The sequence below is a fragment of the Lepidochelys kempii genome, chromosome 2, assembly GCF_965140265.1.
Source record: "Lepidochelys kempii isolate rLepKem1 chromosome 2, rLepKem1.hap2, whole genome shotgun sequence".
Classification (NCBI taxonomy): Eukaryota; Metazoa; Chordata; order Testudines; family Cheloniidae; genus Lepidochelys; species Lepidochelys kempii.
Window position 1 is genome coordinate 116,916,935 of NC_133257.1, and position 23,269 is coordinate 116,940,203.

The following is a 23,269-nucleotide window of genomic DNA, read 5'->3' on the forward strand; positions in this document are numbered from 1 at the left end:
ACTGTTAAAAGAACAACCTCTCCAATGCTACTCCTGGGGCTGTCGAGCTCTGTACTGCTCCCTTTGCAGGGCAACAAAGCCACCCTCTAGCTCTTACAGTCTACGTGCAGTGATCAAAGGAAAAAACTTGCAGCACCTTGCAAAAATCTAATGTAACATGACTAAAAGTATCTGCTTAGAACTGTAAATTTTGTTTTCTTCTTTAAATGAATGTAGTGCTTGGGAAAGATGCTGCATTTAGACATCTAGACAGTGAATAATGCAAGCTCTCTCTCCCAACACTCCTTGTGAGTCGAGAGACAATTAATAGAGGTGAGACAGTAGTTTCTTCTCTATGTCCGTGTGATCATTGGTCTCTGCACAGTTTGCCAACAGAAGTGTTAATGGAAATAATGGGGCTTTTAGATGTGGCTATCAGTCCACAAGGAACTGGCCTGAGGTCACCAAGCCATACCACAGAAGGCACCAGAGAGTCACAGATTTTAAAGCCAGAAAAGACCATTATGGCTATCTAGTCCGACCTCCTGCTTAGTACAGTGTATAGAATATCTACCAGCGGTTCCCGCAGCAAGCCCATGACTTCTAGTTTAGCTACAGCCTCTCTTTTAAAAAGACATCCAATCCTGATTTAAATACCCACTACACAGTAACTACCCAACTGGGATAGATACAAACTAGCAACCCGGAAAGTGAAGGAATTCAGACATAGTACCAGTCTCCTGAGCAGTGCAGTGCCCCGTCATCAGGATTTATTATGAAAAGTCCACAGGGAGAGGGTTTTTTTGGCACTAACTTACAGAAAAGGCCTCCTGCTTCCTGGCAATATCTGTGTTCCTGTCACTCCAGTCATACAGAAGCTCCTCTTCCTCACAGTCATTGATCCACATGATCTCTCTGCTAGTGGCTTGGATGAGGTTCTGAAACTGACGCAGTTGATCCATTCTCTCAAAGGAGGATCTCTACAAGGAAAAACAACAAGAAACGATATAACCAAAAGGTTAAAAAAATCAGAATCACAAAATGCATCATCTTTTACAATTAATACAAAAAAATTATTGCAAGACAACTGTTGAAAATAGACAAAGTGTCTGGATTTATTAAGTAGTGGGATCCAGAAGTCATCAGCCTCTGAAAACATTCGGTTCAAGCATAAATATAACAGCATGACTCAGTATTTGTATATGTTTTGTTGAGCGGGTTTGGGTTGTTAAAGAGGTGCATCTATTTACTTCCAAAAAGGAGGAAATAGTTCAAGGAAGTCCCACTGATCTAAGGAGAAACACAATGTGAGATTGTTACTGGTACAACCATTAGCAGAGCCCAGCAAGGGATAAAACTGCTGTAGACCAGAGAGTAGTGAACTTCAGGTACCAAATAGTAGGGACTGAATTGCACAGGCAAGAAAGATACCAAAATATATATATAAAGAGAGAGACTAAAAATGAAGGGGTCCTTTTTTGCTGCTCCCCCTGCTAAGTCCCATTACTACTAGTGCCAACAGCAGAACAGTCCCCTAGAAGTGGAACTCAGGTCAACAAGATGCATAAAAGAGTATGATGCAAAAGTGCAAATGAAGACACTGTCAGCATCTATGTTTTAAAATCCAACCTTCAGTGAAGATGAAATTCACCCCTCTGCAGACTGGGCTGAAGTGGGACTGGCAAGGTGCACAAGCTGTGGGCTGGGCCTCTACACAGGAGACTAATTGCTTACATTTGATACAATAAGGATAAAATAATCAAACAGAGCACGCATTCCAAACATGTCAGAGGTAAACAAATGTGCTTACCAGCAGGGTTTCATATTCTTCTTCTAGCTGATGAACTGCAGCCTTCTCACGCTGAAACAAAGACAATAATTATTTAGTGTGCTTTGCCTACTGACAAACCTAGAGATGAGAGATCTGTGCCTACTCTAGGATGCTTACCATACTATAGTGATGGGTGCCACAGACAATCCTAAAACAGATCAATATTAGGGCTGAATGAACTCACACTCTGTCTCATGAACTGATGTCAGATAGGCTCAGTTGTCTGCTCGTATTTCCGTTACAGGAACTAAAAAATCGTGCTCTTATGACCCAATTAACTAAGCCCCAGACTGCACACTTTGGCAAAGCTTTCCGCAGGGGGTGGAGCAGAGCTCCAGCACCCTTTGGGCAGCACCAGGACAGTCTGACCATGCTTTGGATGAGCAATCTCCCCAGTGCTGTTTGGTACGCACATTGTCTCTGTAATACACAGAACTGCTCCTGAAAGTGGGTGTCCCATGCAATTACATGGAACAGACACATTTTTAGAACTAGTGGATAGCCTTACAATTTTACAATGCTATGCGCACACAGCACACCCCTGGCAGCAGTGTGTAGGGTCTGTCTAGATACATGCTGCAATGAAAAGCAAGTTGCATGCACGCTGCAGCGTGTAGCTACATACATCAGTGAACGGCTCTGGCAGAGGGGAGGTAGCGGGGAAAGGCTAGGCAGCATCCAGCGACAGGCAAAGGTTCTAGGAGCAAGGAGGCAGTGGGACCCTACATTGCTAAACATAGCAGTGTAGATGGGCGAGACATTGCTTGGGCGTATAGAGCTGTGTAGGGTATATACCCAAGGGTTCAGGTGTGTCTTTCTTCACCTAAGCAGTGCTTCACCATCAACGCTGCTATTTATAGCCATGCTAGGGAAGAGAGCAGTGTATGTACCCCACACGCCGCTGTAAGGAGTGTGCACTGTAGACATATACCCAGAGACAACACAATCTCATGGTTTGGAGCATGGAGCTGCAAGTTCTTGTTTTTAATCTCAGGTCCGCCGCTGACTCCTTGCGGAACGTCAGGTAAATCACATAGGGCTAGATTGTGCCCCTTCTTACTTGTCCAAGAAGGGGAGTAAAAAGGAGTATGCTCCCCGCAAACCACCCCCCCCCCCGACCCGACCCCATTCTGCTTGGCCGAGAAAGACACACTTAGGTCTTGGCTCCAGGTCTGTAGCACACAGCCCTTGAGCTCCCATGTGACCAAGTGCATGGGAAAGGAATAAAGAAGGGTGGAGCTTTGGCTCCCCCATTCCTCCCACTTGCTGGCCAAGTATCAGGCGGATGTAAGCACCACCTTTTAAAGGCCTGCCCCAGTCCCCACCCTAGAACCAAAGGGGAACAGGGAAGGTGTTGTGCCTCAGAGAGGTCAGACAAAATACCTGCCTGGTCTGCTCCTGGGGTGGAGCTGTCTTCACAGCACCCCTTGCTCACGGCTGTACTTACAGGGCACAATCTAGCCCTTAATCTCGGTGTATCAGACTCCCCTAGCTATAAAATGGGAACAACAACGCTGACCTACCCTCCTGAAGTGTTGTAAGGATTCATTTGTTAAGGTTTGTACAAAATTATGCAATTCCACATCATTGCTCAATATCGTTATCTTCATGGAGATATTGGAAAAAGAAGGGAACAGCAAAAAGGGCAGGGGGGATTTCAAGCATCCGGGCCTAAAGCTGCTGCAATCTTGACAGCCAGGCCTTTTGAACAGAAGACACCTGGCTATCCTCACTGCTGCAGTAATTTTAGCAACCTGTGGATATGAACTTCGAAGGGTGGAGAAAGTCTATTACCAGATCTGTTTTCAATTTGTCCAGATGCCAGCGATAGTCCCCAATGGCATTGTGAAATCTCCTGTGGTCATTAATTTGTTGCTCAATAGCTGCTGCATCAAAACCCCATTTCACTAACTCCATTTCAGCCTAAAGAAAAAAGGGAAAGCACATCTCGTCATTTGCAATAAGGCACATATTACCCAAAACAAAGCACCAGCGAAACACACACACAGGGAAATCTCACTCTAGGAGGTAAGGTGTACAATGGAGCAAAAGGAAGCTCAGAATAGGAGTTTAAAAGTTTCTTAAAAGTGAGATCTATTAGATGGTGTAACAGGCTTCTAACATAGTGGTTGAGGAACCATCACTTGAGTCACTTAAAACTGGACTAGATAAGGTATATTTTCATCTCTAGTGGGTCTGAGCTAAACTGTTCCTTTATGTTTCCCAGCGTAACTTAATTGACATCACAGGAGCTGCTCTGATGTTTCTGGAAACAGAATCTGGCCCTGTGACTCTATGAGATTCAGGTAGCTTGTAAAAGCACACGGAGCCAAATTCTACTCTCAGTTACACATCACATTTCCATCAAGATAAATTACAGTAACTTACAGACTTCAATAGGGGGCAGCACAGGTATATCTAAGAGTGGAATCTGGATTATAGTTTTAAGATGGGAATGGCTCTGGAACACATTGTCCGTCTGGCCTATTGATACAGTATATGCAGTTGTAGCTGTATTGGTCCCAGGATATGAGAGAGAGAAGGTGGGTGAAGTATGTCTTTTATTGGGCCAACTTCTGTTGGTGAGACACACAAGTTTTCCAGCCACACACAGCTCTTCTTCAGGTCTGGGAAAGATACTCCTAGCCTCAGAGCAAAATGTGAAGCGGAACCATTGTTTAGCATAAGTAGTTAGCACATATGGTAAGGGACCATTCAAGACAGAGTGGCTTATTGGTAGGGCCCTACCAAATTATCAGTCCATTTTGGTCAATTTCACAGTCATCCGATTTTAAAAATCGTAAATTTCATGATTTCAGCTATTTAACTCTGAAATTTCACTGTGTAATTGCAGGGGTCCTGACCCAAAAAGGAGTTGGGGGGAAAGGGGGAATCACAAGGTTATTATAGCCAAGGTTGCAGTACTCCTACCCTTACTTCTGCCTTCGGAGCTGGGCAGCTGGAGAGCGGTGGCTGGGAGCCCAGCTCTGAAGGCAGAGCTGCGGCCAGCAGCAGCGCAGAAGTAAAGATGGCACGGTATGGTATTGCCTCTCTTACTTCTGTGCTGCTGCTGGTGGGGAGCTGCCTTCCGAGCCACTCTCCATTTGCCCACCTTTGAAGGCAGGGCAGAAGTAAGGGTGGCAATAGCGTGACCCCCCTCAAATAACCTCGCAACCCCCCACTGCAATTCCCTTTTGGGTCAGGACCCCCAGTTTGAGAAATGCTGGTCTCCTCACGATAGCTGTATAGTATCGGGTAAAAGCACACAAAAGACCCAGATTTCATGGGAGGAGACCAGATTTCACGGTCCGTGACGCATTTTTCATGGCCGTGAATTTGGTGGGGCCTTACCAATTGGTAACATTTCTATTTGGGAAGCTTGCAATGTTGAGGGAAAATCTCTAGAAACATTCTTTGAAAAACGTTGAACCCAGGCAAAAGCTGACAGCAAGGATCACAATTCCTTGTTTTAATATTTTTAAATACCAAAGTCCATTAAATCCATTACAAGGATGATCAAAATCTTTATGCTTCCAACTGTAAAAACACAGCCAAATCACTTTTTTTGATACTTGGCTTCTTCTATATTATATATAGAGATTTGGTTCCACGCTGATAATTACCAGATATTATCTCAGTCCGAGAGAGATATCGATATGTATATACGTAGTGTCTGTGCATACAAATATATACCCATATCACTCTTGGGCGGAGATCACATCAGGTAATTATTAGTCTGGAACCAAATCGCTATGACTCAGCATTGCAATACAATTACTACTACAGTACCTGTTATCCTGAGCCACACCCATGGTTAGGCAGAGCTGGAAAGATTCCAACAAAGGAAGCCATTTTCTACAGTCAGCCATCTAGAAGTTACACAGGACTTTGACCCTTTTCATTTCAGCTAAAGCCCAAAGTGTTTGAAGCAGCAGCAACCGTATGTGATTGCCTGTGTGTAAATAAGGGGTGGCTGAATTCCAGCTCACTGCCCCTCTGTTCACCATGGAAAGTCAGTTGGGATATTTAGCATCTGATTCTCCTACCAACAAACCACCATGAAAGAAAAATAAAGCATAGGCAGAAAGCAGCAGCTGCTGTGAATGATTTCCCATGTATCATATTACTAGGGGAAACATGACCTTGGTCCTGTAGCTAGGCTCTGCATAATAGATCCTAGACTCCAGGGGAGTGAAATACAGTATGTATTGTGCAGTACAGGGAGCAGGGAAGAGTTCAAAACTAATGTGAACTGTCAAACAAAAAAAAGTGCTAAGGGGCCAAATGATGGCCGCCCCAGCCTGGGTAAGCTAAGGGAACTGGCATGGGGAGTGAACCCCCTTCTTCCTCTACAGCTTCTATGCAGGATGCAGCCAGAAAGCCTGTGCTCCCTGTACACAGGTAAGCCTGTCTGAATGGGGTGTCCCGTGTTAAGTACGATGGCTGGTGGGTGAGCTCTGGTCTTCACACTGGCTTGAAGCTGGAAGTCCCCGCGTGCAAGCTACACCATTTCCTAAACTGTAACAAGGGCTAGCAGTGAGTGTGCTCCTCCCACAGCATGTTTGGAGGAATCATACCTACTCCTGGCCTCTGCAGGCACAATGCTAGTGCATCTCCACTTCCCCACCCACCCCGACAACATGCCTCTGTCTGTGTACTAGAGCTATTACAGAACCCACAGCACTGGAGAGTGACTGGTATTCACACAGGTGTGAAGGATTGAAGGGTGTGTGCAAGAAGCTTATCTTTCCTCATGTGGTTTGCAAAAAAGCCACCTGGCAAACACTAAACAGAAGCTAGGAAGAGGGGGCCGTAGCCGTAAGTATTATCATAAAAGCAGATTAAATAGTTCTTGGTTTTGGAAAAGAAAGATAGAAATCCAAATTTCAAGGCTGGATTGGTGCAAATTCCAATTGCAGCCATTTTCTCCCACACCTCCCACCATCCAGATAATGGGTGCACTCAAAGGGATATATCAAGTCATAAAAATAGGGTAACCACCTCATCAGCACAGAACCAGACTATGGGGTTATAACAGGTGTTTTTAGCAACTTGTGTACACAGCTACCTGGTTATACAGACAAATGTGAATATTGCACATGCAGCCGGGGTACATTTTGAACATTTGTTACATCTGAAATGTTGCTATTTAGGGAATCATTTTTGAAAACTTAGTCCTCTAACTAGCAATGCTATTTTCCTACTCTAGCTGGGATGTAGATACAGGAGTGGGGTACTAGCTACAGCATACTGGCCAAAAGGATAAAACCATGGCAGATGGTCTTCACTGGACAGTGGGTAAATACGGTACAAATCAGAGGCATTGAGGTATATGTGAAGGCAAAAAGGCAGGCAGGCAGAGTGCAAATGCTGAGCACTAATCTGAAATAAATAAATAGTTATACCATCTGGGAGCCACCTTTTCTCCCTGTTACATAGGGTTCTAGATCCTAGTCTTTATTTCAATGAAAATACATATATATAATGAACTGCAATTAAAAGAAAAAGAAAGACGAGACAACGCAACATTGTCTCACAAGTGGTTTTTAAAATGTTTTGATGATTCCCACAACACCACTGAGTGTGAAGTGAGGTTCAATGCTACACCATTTTTGACTACCCTATTTGTGCTTAGGATAGATTTACCTTCTGCTGCCTCATCCAGCCCAAACATTCACTGGTGATGCGTTTGGTGTACTCATCCCAGCCTGAGCCGCTCTGAGAGGAATAGCAGCCACCACCCTTAGAGCTGGCCCTCCGGACACGAGGACCACTGATGGCTTTATAAAGGGCACGCATTTGCTCTTGAAGCTGAAGAAGCCTGAAAAGGGAAAGGAAATAGTTAGCATAAACCAGGAAAATAACCAGAAAAGATGTAAATAAAGCAATTCCCATCTCCTACTGAACCAGTAAGTGTGCAAGAAAATCCCCCAAATGAGCCGATTGAGGAACAGAACCTTGACAAAAATCTCAGAATAGCAACTGAGACATATATCATAAGAAGTATAATGCTACCAGGCCCATTGAGTGGTATTGCCCTGCCCTAGCATGAAGGGAACTGGAGTTTAGTTCTATCTTCTGATCTCTTGCTTTTCTGGCAGCAGGAACTGTGAGCATTTCAGAGGCAGCAAATTTGTGTCTGGTGAGAAGGACAGTCAGTCCCGGATATCACTCCTTACTCGTTCCTCTGACTGAATGGGGAGTGACGACGACAGGTTCAGAAGGAAATCCTTGCAATCCTCAAATGAAGGATCATTACTGTAGGTCAAACAGACAGAGCTAAATCCTGTTTGCTAACGCTTCACACTAAAAAAACCGCAGTGGTGTCCACATGCAGCAGCAAGTCTCATATACATACACGGAAAGTAATTATTTCTGCTGGCCTCTGCTGCAGAAATGCCTGTGTACACAGCACACAAATCTCATGAAAGCTATCTTTTCTGACAGCTTAGGTGGCTTGGTTTTCCCCCAGCTTTATATGCACAAGGTGTGACACAATTCACATACAAAGAGGAATAAAATGGTATGTGCTTTCATGTGCCAAAGATTCCGTACTATAAGGACAGCATGCTGGACCAGATTCTGATCTCAGTTACAGCATAAAAGCAGGGTAATTTCACCGACTTCAGTGGAGTTACTCCAGATTTACACTTTTGTGTAAACAAGATCACAATCATTTGTCCCATTGCTAGTTGGGTTTTTAAAGCTCTGAAGGCATAATGAGAAGGCTGTTTATTTACAATGTGATGGGACCACATTCCTCTTGTAATTCACCAATGGCAGTACCTTTTCTGATACAAATCACAGGGCTGGCCCATTTGCCTCATCTCTCTGATCAGTCCATCGAGGATATCCATATTTTCATTAGTCTGCGCAAAACATTCTTCCAGTTCTCTGTTCCTGCTTATTTGAATGCCATCCCCATATTTCAATTCCTAAAAGAAACAGAAGAAAAAAAAATCATAAATTGTACAAATTCCAGCTCAGTAATTTATTTACAGAGAGACAATGCTTTGATCTGTTATCAGGAGCAATTACATTTAAAAGGTATGACACACTGCACTCAGACAGCTGGTGAACTTTTTGCTTTCAGTTCTGTCAACAATCAATAAATAAGAAATTAATATTAATGAACATTATGATTTGAAATGTGACTATTTCGGAATTCCTTCTGAATCTCCTCTTCTGTGATTATACTTTTAAATAATAATTAATGTCTCTGTTTTTGTTTTATTTCCCACTATACCAAAATGCCAGCAGTGAAGATACAAATCAAATCCTTCCAAAAAATAAATTATAGGCTCTTAGTACACATAGCTTGGGTTTCCTTGAATCCAGCATTGGTACCACCATACTAACCCTCAAAATGAAAAATGTCTCCATACTTGTCCACAATGATCACATTTCCCACGTTGTTGTGTTAAGAACTGTGCCTAAGTCCATTGACAATTTCACTGAAAAGACTTGGATGCGTATGGTCTTTATAAACACCAGAGATGAAATCCTAGCTTCATGGAAGTCAATGGCAAAACTCCCATTTACCTAAATAGAGCCAATATTTCACCCCAGGAATCAAATCCCAATAACCTTATGGAGGGATGCTTTGCACTTTCAAGGGAGTAATAAGTAAGTGCTGTGCCCCAGTGGGAATTGCTAGACATTGTCCTGATTCAAGCGAAATACCTTCTGAAAATCACAGAATGCACTCACCCTCCATGGGGCCAGTGCTATTAACTTGGGATAGAGCAAGGATAGGCCATGGCCAGCCCCTCTCACATTCCTCCCTACCAACTTGTGGAGGCCGACACTAATTGCTACCTCAGAGGCACAAACCAGAATGCGGACAGCTGCTGCACAAGGGATAAAGGATCCCTGACCTGTCTCCCTACTTGTGCACCTACATGGGACCAGTCACAATTGAACATGCATTTTTTCCCCTCCACCTTTAGGCAGGCAAAATTCTTATGGACTTCACACTCTTTGGCCCCAAAAGAACAAAAATTAAACAGTGCAACAAGTGGCACAGAGCCAGAACGAAGCACTTCTTTGTTTTAACTCCACTGAAATAATATTCGGTGAAAGAGACAGTATTTGCTTTGGCACTGACATTTCCAAAAGCATGGACACATGTGCAACGACTCAGAAAAGGAAACAAAACTCTGAACCAGAGAGTTCATTCCTGGAAGAGATTAGTGCCCCCAACGGGCCCTAAAATGTAAATTTAATTACATCCTCTGCAGAGATTGTGGGTTTAATTCAGATCTCCGTGACCTCAATCTCATCATCTGCTCAGCATCCTGAATTCCCTTTGATTTCAATCAGAGTTCAGGGTGCTCAACACCTGGCAGGACCGAACCCAGTTACTCCAGTGTAAATCCAGAATAACTCCACTGCACATCACTGACCAACTCTGCATTTACACTGGGGGAGAGCAGAACTGGAATGGATACATTTAAGAAGAGACAGCTAAGGGGACCTCAGCCTAGTTTTATACCCTTCCTTACCAGTCAAGATATAGCAGTTTTGCACAGGGCTCAAATTCAGGGCAACTGCAGCTCAGAACACTTTGCTGAACAAATACAGCAAAGTTTGGGGGAGCATATAAGTGGCCACGCCATTTAGGGGGATGGTTTGCCCTGACAGTGGTCTCAGTCGAACATTGAAAATTAAAGCTGGTGTGATTAATGTTCCATGGCAATTTTCACAGAAAGCGTGTTCCTTTTTCTTAATCAGAAAATCTTGGAATTAATTTTTTTTTCTAATCAGCTCTAATGAAAAGTCAATCGGAAGTGAAAGGTACATGTTTCAAGAGTGAGATCTGAAAAGGATACATAGTATTTCAGGACAATAGACAAAAGGCAAGCTTTCCTTTGCAGAACAAGTGAAAGGATCAGTGAGAAGAGGGAAAGTGGGATTTCAACTTTGAACCAAAGTTAATTGTGTGAAAGTTCTGAAGTACCATTACCTACAGTGTTAATATTCATTTAGGATAAGCAAAATAAAGGGGACTCACAGGCTGCACTATAAGTTCAGCACGCATCAGGCAATCCGCACAATTCTGCAAAAGATCCTGAATGGTGTTCTGACGTCTTGACATGGTACCGGTACCATTTTGACTGGGAGGGAAAAAGAGGAATAGTAGAATGAAATTTGAAGTACGAATTAGGTTTTAATTTAAATACATTTTTCAAAGGAAGTAAGAAATTCATATTCCCAACAATTAAGGACAGTGATGTGAAACAATAAATTTAGTCAGACTTCCCAGAGATCAATATGCTGCATCTGCCCCTCCTATTTTATCCTGCAGTGAAGTCAGAATGCTGACTCTGCAACATCATAACAATCTCTGTGGGAACAGGCTGTAATTCTAGAAGCACAGGCTTGATGACAACTTAAAGGTAGGACCAAGCAGAAGGGAGGAGCTGGCACCTGGTAAAGGAGAAAGTTCTTATTCTAGCACAGATCTGTGACCATAGCAGGGGAACATACCCATCATACAAGAGTAACAAATTCCTTAAATTCTTCATAGTCTATACCAAATAGTAGCACATAAATCTGTATACATTATGAGCCTGATCCTGAACTTTGGAGTGCAAAAGGAATGCAGGATCGGGCCTTCTACACTCTCCTATGGAACAGCATATATTAGAGCTAGGAAGATGTGTGTCACAACTGCCTGTGTGAAGTATTATTGAATTTAACGTAATCATGAGGCTAGGTGCATCAAGTATCCTTGTATCAGAGGTAATATTTGAAGCTACCACAATGTCTTAAAGGCATTACAGTAAGGGAACTGTATGAGCACTTGTTCTACCAAATAATAATAGTAATAAAAAAAATTCAGGGCTCTAAGCAAAAACCTGCTACTAGATTTATCTGAGGTGTTAAATATGGGTGCCCAAGTTAAGCAGATGGGTCAGAGTGGAATTCCTTTTCGGGTGATTATTTGCATATGATCTACTGTATATTGCCATTCACCTATAGATCACATGACCAGATAGTGCCCATGTACAGGTTTTTTTTTTGTCAGTATTTGCCTATCTTTCGATTCAGCCACCAAAGCGAAGCAGTGGTAGTTGAACATGGGTGAGGTGCTTCAAACTGGGAACCACCCCTTGCAGATGGAATCACAGCTCCCAGACAAACTCAGACTGTTCCTAGGTTTATATTTCCAACATATCCTGCCACTGAAAAAGAAATAAACGACTGCCAGGAGATGGTAAGAAACGTATATGCTTCCTGTACTAACCCAGCTCTCTGTGTACCATGCTCACTGTATATAGAATTTTCCCATTACAAATTGCTAAAGACCCAAATCTTCATCCCAAGTAATTCCACTGACATCTAATGAGCGAGAACATCCTCTGAAGTCAACAGGAATCTTTCCACTGGACTTTGGATTAGGCCCTATAACAACAGGTTTTCAGAACTGGGCCTTAAGATACTAACTCTAAGGATACAGGCCTGGATTCTCCTCTGCTTTGTGCCACCAGCACAAAAAGGCCCTAAATCCTTTGCTGTAGCTGGACACACGAGGATCACTCTAGCGCAGGAAAATCCTTTAGTGGTGAAGAGCTGCTGTAACGGCTCCTATTGCACCTACCTCCCTGCAGCTAGCCAAGGAGGGGTGGTTGGGGCAAAGAGGTACGATTGGGGCTTCTCTGTGCCCCAGCAATAAGCATCTGCTGGAACAGCCAATGGCAGCCAGCACAATTCAGAGCAGTGCCTAAACTGCTTTAGGTTATTCCAGGAGACCAGAACTGGAGTACAAACAACCCAAGACTGGAGAAGCACAAAGGTGACATAAAGCTAACTTTCCACGCTACAGCATGCACTGCTCGGCAGCAGCACAGGATCTGGGCCATATGCACTCCTGGGTATTTCAAACCAGACTGAAGAAAAGCCAAACAGCATGGACTCGATTTTAACCCAAGCTCCTTTTCTACAGCCATAATTCTTTGTGGGCTCAGCTGATGTCTTTGGATCTCCAAGTACCTGTCTCCCCCTAAAATCTACATTACAACAATTGCACCTGCAATTATTTGCACTCAAAAGACAAAACATAAAAAGGGAGGATTCTTGTTAAGTGGCCTACATTTTTCAAGTTTTGGTTTTTTGTTTTTTTTTTAAACTAGCATATAAGAACAGTATTTTTGCCTACTGATTTTTAGGTGCCCTCTCTGAAAGTAAAATGCCTTACATTCACAGGAGTTTTAATGTAAGGACCAGATCTTCAGCTGGGGCTAAGGAGCATAGCTTCTTTGACTTCAGTGGAGCTCTGTGGATTCATACCAACTGAGGTAAGGCACAAAGAATGTATGCAAATTCCAAATGGTCCATTATGTCAGTCTAATTATCTCCAAAGATGATGAAGAAAATCCTTTCCAAATAAACCAACCTACTACAACCATTTAAAAGACTGAAGAACAAGTATAAATCCAGGAAGTCTACACGTATCTGTGCATTAACTGTGGCATGCACTGACTAGAGAAAAAGATCCCTGTATCTGAAAGTACGAGCTTCTGTACTTCAGCATCAGTTTCACTTTAAAAATTTAGAAAGACTAACTCCAGAAATAAAAACTTTGCTTTGGTGAAGTGCAACAAAAATAGCTCTGCATAGAATCGCCAGGCAGGTGTAGCTATTTGGTGCAACAGCCCCAGCTGGTGTAAGACAGGGTAGCTCCAAGAAGTTAATGGAGCTATGCCGATTTACACTAGCCAAGGAGCTGGCCTTTGCAGAGGATTTTTCTGCACAAACATGCACTCACATTCAAAAATGTCCCTCCTGTTTTAAAACTAAAAGAATATGGAAGTGAACTTTCAACTGAGAACTTGTTAGAAATATTAGCTAATATAATGCCTAAACCCACTTTGATTGACACAGAAACTCTACAACAGTGGCAGCAAGCAAATCTAACCGGTTGTTGAAATGTATACCACCTCTTATGATATCAAGGATTAAATATCACTATGATTTTTCATCAACATGTTGCAATCTCTTACATTAGTACACCATAATATTTTTCACTGTCTAGAACTGTAAAGTACTTTATAAGCAATACAGGGTAGCATTTTCAAAAAACCATCAGCCATGACCTAACTCTTTGCTCCTACTTAAGTTAGAGGAGTTTATTCCTGTTGAAGTCAATGGTAAAACTCCTCTTGACTTCAATAGGAACAGTTAGGACAAGGCTGCATTCCTTCGAAAATCCCAATCATGCTGCCTAGCAATCATATAGCCAATCTTGTGATGGAGGCAACAGACAAGTGGATGAACAGCTGGGAAGAGAAGCTTGGGCCAGAGAAATCAGGGCAAAATCCCACTTCTTGTAAAATGTGATATGACATCTTTAATATTCATGCATGGAAGACAGAACCTTGATTTTTAAAGGCTCATCCAAATGACCAATACACTCCGCACACAACTCCATTTATCCGATGCCTCCGATGAAGTGAGCTGTAGCTCACGAAAGCTTATGCTCAAATAAATTTGTTAGTCTCCAAGGTACCACAAGTCCTCCTTTTCTTTTTGCGGATACGGACAAACACGGCTGCTCCTCAAACTCCATTTATGTTCCTCACAAGGATGTAGGATCTAGTTAACCCTGATGTGATTCAAACCAAGCGAGCTGCTACAGAAGCATCATTTTGACACACACATCTTCAGAGACTGTTTGAGATGAAACAGACTTCCAGATATGAAAATAAAGGATTGTTGTTGTTATTTTGTACTGAGATAGCACACAGAGTCCCCAGTTAGGGATCAAGGTCCCGTTCCACGAGACATTGTACACACACACAGTACGAAGATGGTCCTTATCACATATGGAGTCATTCTTTCACTTAGTCTAGATGAACCTGTGATTCACAATGTCAAAATCAAATAACCTGTCTATTTAGATAGAGGGAAAAATCAGAGATGAGGTCTTTTGTCTGGACTTCCAAAACAAGAGTGCACTGACTTTTACTAAATATGCATTTGGGACCGGATTCACCATTCCATTATTCTAGTTTTACATTGTTTAAGTTAATGGAAACCCATGGAATTACACTGGCATAAGAACAGAGTCTGGCAATGGCGAATCAGGCCTTAGGTCTAGAATGATTTATAAATCCATATTTTTAATTACATCTCAAAGCCTTAAAGAAGAATATTTATTCTGATGCGAATTCATGACTTCCAAAAGCATGTTATTAAAATATCCTAAAGCAGCAAAGGAGCATTTTGCGCTTTTATGTAAAAGTATTGTGTATAGCAAAACAATTTGATTTGGGGGCAGAGATGCAGCTTTTAAAACATAGGGCAGGGTTGTGTATTTTGCAAAAAGTCTAGCAAGTACCATTCCAGGAGGAGCACCAGAAGGGAATGAGGCAGAATCCCTCAAAGTTCTCCTTGTGCATTGAAGGCATACACTTTGCTCCATTCATTAGGATCATCACTACTACATTAGTCCTTGGTTCTCCATGAGGAAGCAAGGCCGCAGCTCCTCAGGGATTGCTGTTGTGATCCTTGCTTTGTTCAGGAGCAGGAGATTTCATGAGCAGCTCCCCACACCCACAGAAGGGTGGGTCTCAATCTGGTCCTAACTAATTATCCTTAGATTTTAAACCATGTTTTCAATTGTGCACGTACAGGACCTCCCACACCCAATCCTATATATGCCTGTTAACTAGCAACAATCCTCACAACTCCCAGGGGAGGAAAAAAGAAAACATTACTTTTTAAATGAGAAAGAGACACTTTCCCAAGGCCACGCAAGGAGTCAGCAACAGAGCTGCACTAAGCAAGAACTCGCTTACAGTTCTGAGCCTCTTCTCCAGCATCCAGTGTTGCTCATTGTTAGTGTTATTAGAAACATTTAAATAGTCTAAAGATTTCTTACATTATAGGTTTTGAAAAGAAGTGATTTCTCCTTTGTAAACACTTAAGCCCTGATCCTCAAGTGCAGCTGAGCTATTCTCAGTACAGAACCCAAGGGGTCAGCAGCACAGAAGGGATGCAAAAAGGCCAAACCTGTGTGTAAAAGGCTACACATCAAAGGGCCAACGACACCTAAAGAAGGCATTCAATGGTTGGCCCCCCAGAGAAACAATTTTTCCTGTTTTCACAATTAAAACAAGTTTTTAAAATTATCTTTATGCTCAGGTTCAAAGACCCAAGCAATTGCTATATGCAACAAGCCAACACTTGAGAAAAAAAAAATCATGTTTTTTTTTTCCCCACTCTCTCAAACTTGTCTGAACAAGCAACAGATTCATCAAGGTATTATTTGATATGCTCACTCAGCAGTGGTTAATAAAAACCTGAACTGGATTCTAAATTCTAAGAGCAAGTGATGTATACATCATTGTTTAAACAACTGCTGAACAGCTTTATATTTGCTGCCTGCTAGTCACAGGTGGTCCTGAACTTGGACACAAAAGCACTCCAATCAAATACTAACAAAAGCTGTAACCTGTGTGTTATAAATTTTATATGCTCACAGAAAAATACAAATGAGAGATATTTTGAAGAGGAGCATATAAAAAAGTAGCTACATATCTAGTCACAATATTCAAACAGATGTAACCAAAAATTAAAATACCATAAAACAAGATTTGTTTCCCAAGGCGAATGCATGAAAAATCAGGAATATTATAACTGAGTTTTCAATATATCACTTTTGTTACAAATGCTCATTTTGCATATTGAAGCCTCACCAAACAGACTCATCTTGTGAGGTGCTGAACTTCTGAGAGATGGTAAGCATCCTCCACTCAAGAGAAGTTGAGGGAGCACAGCTCAGGAGGCTCAGTACCTTACAGGATTAAGAGCTTTATCTAGCAATAGAAAGAAAGACTTGGGTGAAATCCTGGCTCCAGTGAAGTCAATGGAAAAATTCCCACTGACTTCAATGGACCCAGGATTTCACCCAAGTTGCAGACCTTACGTATGCAAAACTCCCACTGACTTCAATGGGAGTTTCTTCACTGTTAAAACATACAGGATTAAGCCTTAGAAACAACAACATCTTCTTAAACACACTATTTATCTGCTAAGTAGAATATGCTTCACTAACATTTACCCACATAACTTTGTCTTTCCCATTCTTAAATCTCAAGGAGCATGGAATTGGGCCCAAAGGCTGTAGCTTAGTGTGCAGAGCCAGGAAATATACTTCTTCTAGCAGAAGCCTCATTTGAAAGAGAGGCCAACACAGCTACAACTACACTAAATACATCACTTGAAAAAGGCTTCTTTCCTAGGAAGACAGCTTGTAAGGAAGTGGTCTCACCCACTCTCCTGTAAAGAGCGAGTTATGAAAAGTGACAACTTGTTTTTCTTCCTTATTTCCCAAACAATTCCCAATTGCCCACCCTATTTCTTGCTGTGGGTTTTCTTTTGCTGACCTACAGACAGTAATTAGCTTTGTTAGTTTGATGTGCACTTGGCAAATTGATAGAAAGCAAAGAACACAATCGTCTGATCTTTTTATTGGTCACAGCAACGGCCCACCTCACTCACAGCTTGAGACTGTGAAGGGGTAGCAATATTATCAGTGAAGGGGAAGCAATCTTATCAGTGTATAGCAAATGCCCTGTAAACCACAGCAATGCTCGATAGGCAGGAACAAAGGAAACTCCAGACTTTTCTTCCCAGTGTACTGTTTGTTATTCTGCCAGACCCTACAAGTTACTTCAGGTCTGGTATGTGGATTTCTCACTCCCTTGCAACTTGCTGGGCGTGTGAGCTACAGTACTTTCAAAATAGCTCATGTATTTAAGTGAATTTGGATTTGTAGCCAAGTATTATCTGCCTGATAATTAGCTATAGAGTGAACTTTTATCTGATCTTCGAAATGACAAGTGAAATTGCAGAATTTGACACTGTCTTTTTTTCCCTTCATAGTATATTGGATTTTATCCCTAGATAGCAAAGGGTTAGATAGTCAATTGCCCGATGAACTGGCAACTGGTGAGAAGTTTTGTCAAACAGTATCTACATTCAGGACTCAAGCTCATCCAGAGTTCCCAGGCCAGCAGAAGCTGGGAATACAGCAGAGACAGCATACTCAGCCCTAAGGGTAGGGAGTGCCTAACACTGCTCTGTGAGTAAGATGTTACTCAATGCAAATAAGAGGGGGAGGGGTGTAGTCCCCAAAGCAGCAGGATGAGGCCCCAAATGTAACCCTACTGATTTTAAGATTAAGCTACAGTAGCTTTTGCATTTTAAAAAAATCCCAGTTTTGGAGGTTTAACATCTCCACTGAAATCTGGCATACAAACTGCCAGCCTGAATGCCATTTATAAGATTGATTGAATAGATTATGGCCCCGATCCTGCAGACCTGCTACAGGCAGAACTCTCAATTTCAATGGGAGCTCTGCAAACAGCACAGCTGCAGGATCAGGTGCTAATTATTTTCTAGTTATACAGTAATAAAAATGTCCTTATATCTTTTGGACACATCCCAGCTAAACACCTAACTGATTTTAGAAACATCAACCTTTGCAAAGAATTATTCCTCAGACTGGGGTAAAGATGTTCAATGTTTTGAAGAGAAAAGTTTCAAACATTTTGGACAAATGCATTTCATCTCTCTGTTTATAACATTAATTTCTCATTCACACAAAGGTGCTGGAACTACGGGTGCTGCCGCACCCCCTGGTTAGAAGTGGTTTCCATTATATACAGGGTTTACAGTTTGGTTCAATGGCTCTCAGCACCCCCACTGTACAAACTGTTCCAGCACCCCTGCATTCACATGAAGTTTTGACACGAAATCTTATGAAAATGGGACCAAATCTAAGGGACTAGGGTTCCATGGGGAGATCTCCCAATGGAGTCAAGAGGATTTTTAGTCTGAACTCCTGGCAAGATTTGGCCTTGTCAGTAAAAAGATGAAAACAAAGGATAGGCTGTCAAGAAGAAATGAAAGGATGTTGATGCTAGACCTTTAACAACAGCACTCTCAATCAAGTCCAGATTGAAATGTTATACCACTATTAAAAAAATAAAGAAAAGCTTAATTAAAATGAGTGTTAAACAAAAATAAATTAAAGGAACCTCATATCTGTCAATTATTCTGGTTCAAATCAGGAGAAATTTAGGAATAATTCCAATGAAGCCAAAGTAGTTACACTGGGGTAAAACCCATAAAGGACAGACTAGAGTAGAGGAGGAGTGTATTCTTCCATTAATTTACATTTATAGCTTATATTAAATGTTATTAATTGGATTTGTGGGTGAGCTCTTGATGGCAGAATAAAGCCTTAAGAATGTAACACAGCCTGTGTATCTCGGAGTTAAAGTACAGGAGATCTCCATCAAAGGATTCCACAACTGAGTGATGCTACACACCACTGGTAAAACATCGTATTATTACAGTTATACAGCAATTTAGAGTTCAAACATGAGTAGGTTTTATAATTTATATTATTACAATATGTGTAATAGTAATATATTGGTTTGTAATAACAATTAATTATCTTTAATTATGACGTGAGGGCACCTTATCAGAAATAAACTAAACTAAGAACCAGAAGATTGGGCATCTAATTCACAATAAACAAACATGTAATGTTTGCTGTTGTGTGGCCCACTAATAAAGGATTGTATGTACTTAAGCAGAGTTGCAAGTTGCAAAATGTATTTTATGGAGGTACTTGATTCAATACAGTTTGTTTATACTCGTCTAGTTCCTTTCACGCATTCCTGGGAAGAAATGAGACAATGTGCCATCAAAAAAATCACAGGGTCAAATTCTACTGTAAGTCAGGGTTGCACCATTGTATAGCCAAAGAACTCAGCTGAAGTCAATAACTTTAATAGAGGTACTCCAGATTTACCAAAGTATAATTGAGAGCAGGATTTGATTTAGATGGTTTATCTTTCATGCAGGCAATATCAATGTATGACTGAAGTAAAATATATATGCTACTTTTCAGCCATGTGAATCACGAACCAAAGGGATTAACCGAAAAGCTCTTTTCTATATACACCTTGACCAGACTACTAATATTTGGTAGGGCCAAGTTCTAGCCCATAGTTTCTCAAAGTCTTCAGTAAATCAGAATTTGACAACTAGGACCAAGTCTCACAAACTGAACTATGTAGAGAAATCCTTCTTGGGAGTACAGGGGTCTAATCTGATGAAATCCATTACAGGGTCATGGCCTTAGATTGTAATGGCTGGCAGAGATTAGAAACAAATGCAGAATTAATAAAAAACGATTTCACAATTTATGGTCTGGTCTACATATAAAAAGTTTTACTGGCATGACGTTGTCAGTAAGAGCTGTAATTTTTCACTTTCATGGTTATGACAGTAAAAGCCCTAATATGCACACAGCATTATATCAGTATAATGTGCTTTGTACCAGCATAGTTTATTTCACTTCAGCAAACCAGAACAGACTGTACAAGTATATGGCACTTTTATACTGGTATAATTGCATCTACACTAGGGGGATTTTCCTGCTTTCACTATCCAATATTGTAGTGGCTCTAACTAGTACCTAAGTCCCGCAGAGAGAGCCCCTCTATGAAGTAGAAAAGTGATCCAAGTAATAATTAAAATTATTCTTTGCTTGCTCTCAAAGGACTCACAAAAATTAGCTTACTTAGAAAACAGTAGCAAACTCCAATACAATAAGCTGTAAATAGTACTAATCTCTGAGTTGACTTCAAACCTGGTTCACAGCAGTTACAATAAACCAGAAATGTTTATGAAAATATTCTGTTATTGGACTGCCTCCACCAACCCTAAGGCCAACTAATTATTTTTAAAGGATTTTCTTCAAAGAATTTGAGGGGTGGGGGAAAGGAGATAAAAGGTTCTGAATTACACAACATGCAGTTTTCAAAAAAGTGTCCTGTATTACAAGCTGCACACACTCACAAAAAGTGGACCCGGATTTTGAAAAGTAAAGGTGAACTCCAAACTAGTTCTCTTTTTGTCCACCTAGACAATCCACTCCTATTTGCTTTTCCTAACTATTTAAAAGCACCTGACAGAATGCTAAGAGCAACAGTGATTGATGTCTCCCGTTGATAAGCAACACCGACGCCATTACAGGAGTCTTTATACGGCCGAAAGTGGAAACTTCTACACAAGCTGTCAACCCTGCCACGTCCCTGCTCTGGATACGAAGTCAGAGTTAGAACCCCACAACTTCAAGCCGGGCTTTGTTACAGAAACAGAATACATAGCATTTGGTAACCTTCGATATTTTTTTTAAAGCAATGCATCCAAACAGCAACAAAGACAATAAGGCAGCTTGATCCCTTCCAGGGTACTGAACAGCAACAACCCCCAACAAAATCACTTCCCTATTATAGGTTTCAGAGTAGCAGCTGTGTCAGTCTGTATCCGCAAAAAAGAAAAGGAGGACTCGTGGCACCTTAGAGACTAACTCACCAAAGCTTATGCTCAAATAAATTTGTTAGTTTCTAAGGTGCCACGAGTCCTCCTTTTCTTTTTCCCTATTATAGTGTTTGCACAGTCTTTCAATGGTTCTTTTTATTTTCATTCCATTTTGAGATGGCTAGAGGCTGCTGAACCTTCTCTTTGTGTTATGGTTAATTTTGCTTCGCCCACAGGCAATAAAATACCATGGGCGTAGATGAGTTGCAAAGAGCTTTATGACAGGTTTCAGAGTAACAGCCGTGTTAACAGTCTGTATTCGCAAAAAGAAAGGGAGGACTTGTGGCACCTTAGAGACTAACCAATTTATTTAAGCATAAGCTTTCGTGAGCTACAGCTCACTTCATCGGATGCATACTGTGAGCTGTAGCTCACGAAAGCTTATGCTCAAATAAATTGGTTAGTCTCTAAGGTGCCACAAGTCCTCCTTTTTTTAAAGAGCTTTATCTAACAGTTTCTGAAGAGGCCCAGATCTCCACTCCAAGGGAGAGTAAAAAGAAAGCCTGCAGAGCCAGAGAGGATAACAACCAAAAATGTTCTTGTATTTCACAGGAAGGGAAATCAAAGAGCACTGGCAAGGTAACGGTTTCATCTTGTAACAGATAAACGTCCAGGACACAGACCTTGTTCGGCACATGGAATAAGTAACTTATAAATAACTCCCTCTTCGTGCAGGGAGCATTCTCCTTTCTTCCTTCCCAAATGGAATAAGTAACTTATAAATAATTCCCTCTTCGTGCAGGGAGTATTCTCCTTTCTTCCTGCCCAAATGTACCAAACAAACAAACAAGGAACTACTGAGGCGAAATGAATCGCCTGCAGAAATCCAGCATGCAAAAGTAGCAGTAAGTTACAAACTTCAAGGCTCACTCGCGTTAGAAAGGCGTTTGGGTGGAATAACTCGTCCCCTACACAGGGTGCATCAAGAGTACCTGAAGGGGAACAGGAGGAGGTATGTCTGCAGGTTCTCCACTCATTTGCAGCGCCTGATCTCTTCTGGGACTGAGTCGCGACCCCCCCCCCCCACTCTGCCTAGCAAGGTTTCCTTTTTCTTTTCGCCCGCGATCCCGTTGGGGGACACACGGCCGGCCCTCGGCTGCACCTACCCGTATCCCTCCGAGCTGAAGTCCTGTACGTAGCTTTTCTGGATGGTGTACATTTTGTGGGTAGCATGGCTGCTGCCGCCGCCGCCGACCACATGGGAGTTCATCTCGTAGTGCATATCCGGGCCGGATTCGGCTCCGACCATCCGGGACATGGTGTTGAGCCGCGGGTGGGACTCGCCGTTCATGCTCATCTCGGCGGCGGGCAGGGGCTCAGCGAACGCACCGGGGCGGACAAAGCGATCAGGGCAGAGTCATTCAGGGCCAGGCCGGCTCCCAGGGATCGGGGCTGCGAGCACCAGGACGAAAAGGGGCGGGACCGACAGGTGGGGAGGAGAAGGGGGGAAATGCCAGCGCCCCTAGCTGGAGCGTCTGCCCAGGAAGGGTAGGCGGGGGACTGGTGTGAGCTCAGAGGAGGGGGACAGACTTACAGAATGGGGGGGGGCGGTTGCAAAGGCACAGGTGTGCAAAGGGGGGGGGGCGGATCGGCTGTCCTCAGCGGGAGGGGAAGAAGAGGGGCCTGCCAAGCAGAGTAGCGAGGGGAGCAGGAGAAATGGCACCGGCCGGGTATAAAACTAAGCAGAGCGTGGTAGGGGCGCAGGCGTCTGTCTCCGCGGTGCCCAGGTAGGAGCAGCAATGGCAGGAAAGCCGGGCTGCTGCAGGTGGTAGAGGAGGAGGAGGAGGAGGAGGTGAGGTCTAGTCCCTCCCAGCTGGCGCAGGACAGGCGCAGCCACACCTTTTGGGTGCTTTTTTAAACAATAACAAGCCTGGGCGTGGAGCCACCGCCGCTCCCACCCCTCCCTCCCTCCCCTCCCCGGTCCGGTCCTGTCCTGTCCTGTCCTCGCCTCCTGTGTCTGGCTCAGGTTCACACGGCATCTGACTCCCACCCCCAGCCCAGCCGCTTGCTCTCAGGGCGCGGGGCCCCTGGCCAACACACACACACACGAGC

General features: G+C 42.7%; 1 protein-coding gene and 1 long non-coding RNA gene across 5 annotated transcripts in view; one reads left to right on the forward strand and one right to left on the reverse strand.

Annotated features, from left to right (window-relative positions):
• Window positions 1–23,060, reverse strand: part of DSP (desmoplakin) — a 49,798-nt gene extending 26,738 nt beyond the window's left edge. For 2 of the 3 annotated variants that reach the window (XM_073332095.1, XM_073332094.1), the window contains exons 1-7: window positions 22,324–23,057; window positions 10,824–10,926; window positions 8,597–8,745; window positions 7,457–7,631; window positions 3,605–3,733; window positions 1,790–1,840; window positions 798–959 (exon numbers count right to left, since the gene is read on the reverse strand). In XM_073332095.1, the coding sequence (XP_073188196.1) occupies window positions 798–959; window positions 1,790–1,840; window positions 3,605–3,733; window positions 7,457–7,631; window positions 8,597–8,745; window positions 10,824–10,926; window positions 22,324–22,514 (960 nt within the window). In that variant the 5' untranslated portion in view covers window positions 22,515–23,057. Of the gene's footprint in view, window positions 1–797; window positions 960–1,789; window positions 1,841–3,604; window positions 3,734–7,456; window positions 7,632–8,596; window positions 8,746–10,823; window positions 10,927–22,323 lie in introns of all 3 variants that reach the window. The other variant, XM_073332093.1, reaches the window with a different exon arrangement.
• LOC140907018 (uncharacterized) overlaps window positions 22,014–23,269 on the forward strand; it is a 45,373-nt gene continuing 44,117 nt past the window's right edge. For both annotated transcript variants that reach the window (XR_012157336.1, XR_012157337.1), the window contains exon 1: window positions 22,014–22,169. This is a non-coding gene — a long non-coding RNA (uncharacterized lncRNA). The remainder of the gene's footprint in view (window positions 22,170–23,269) is intronic.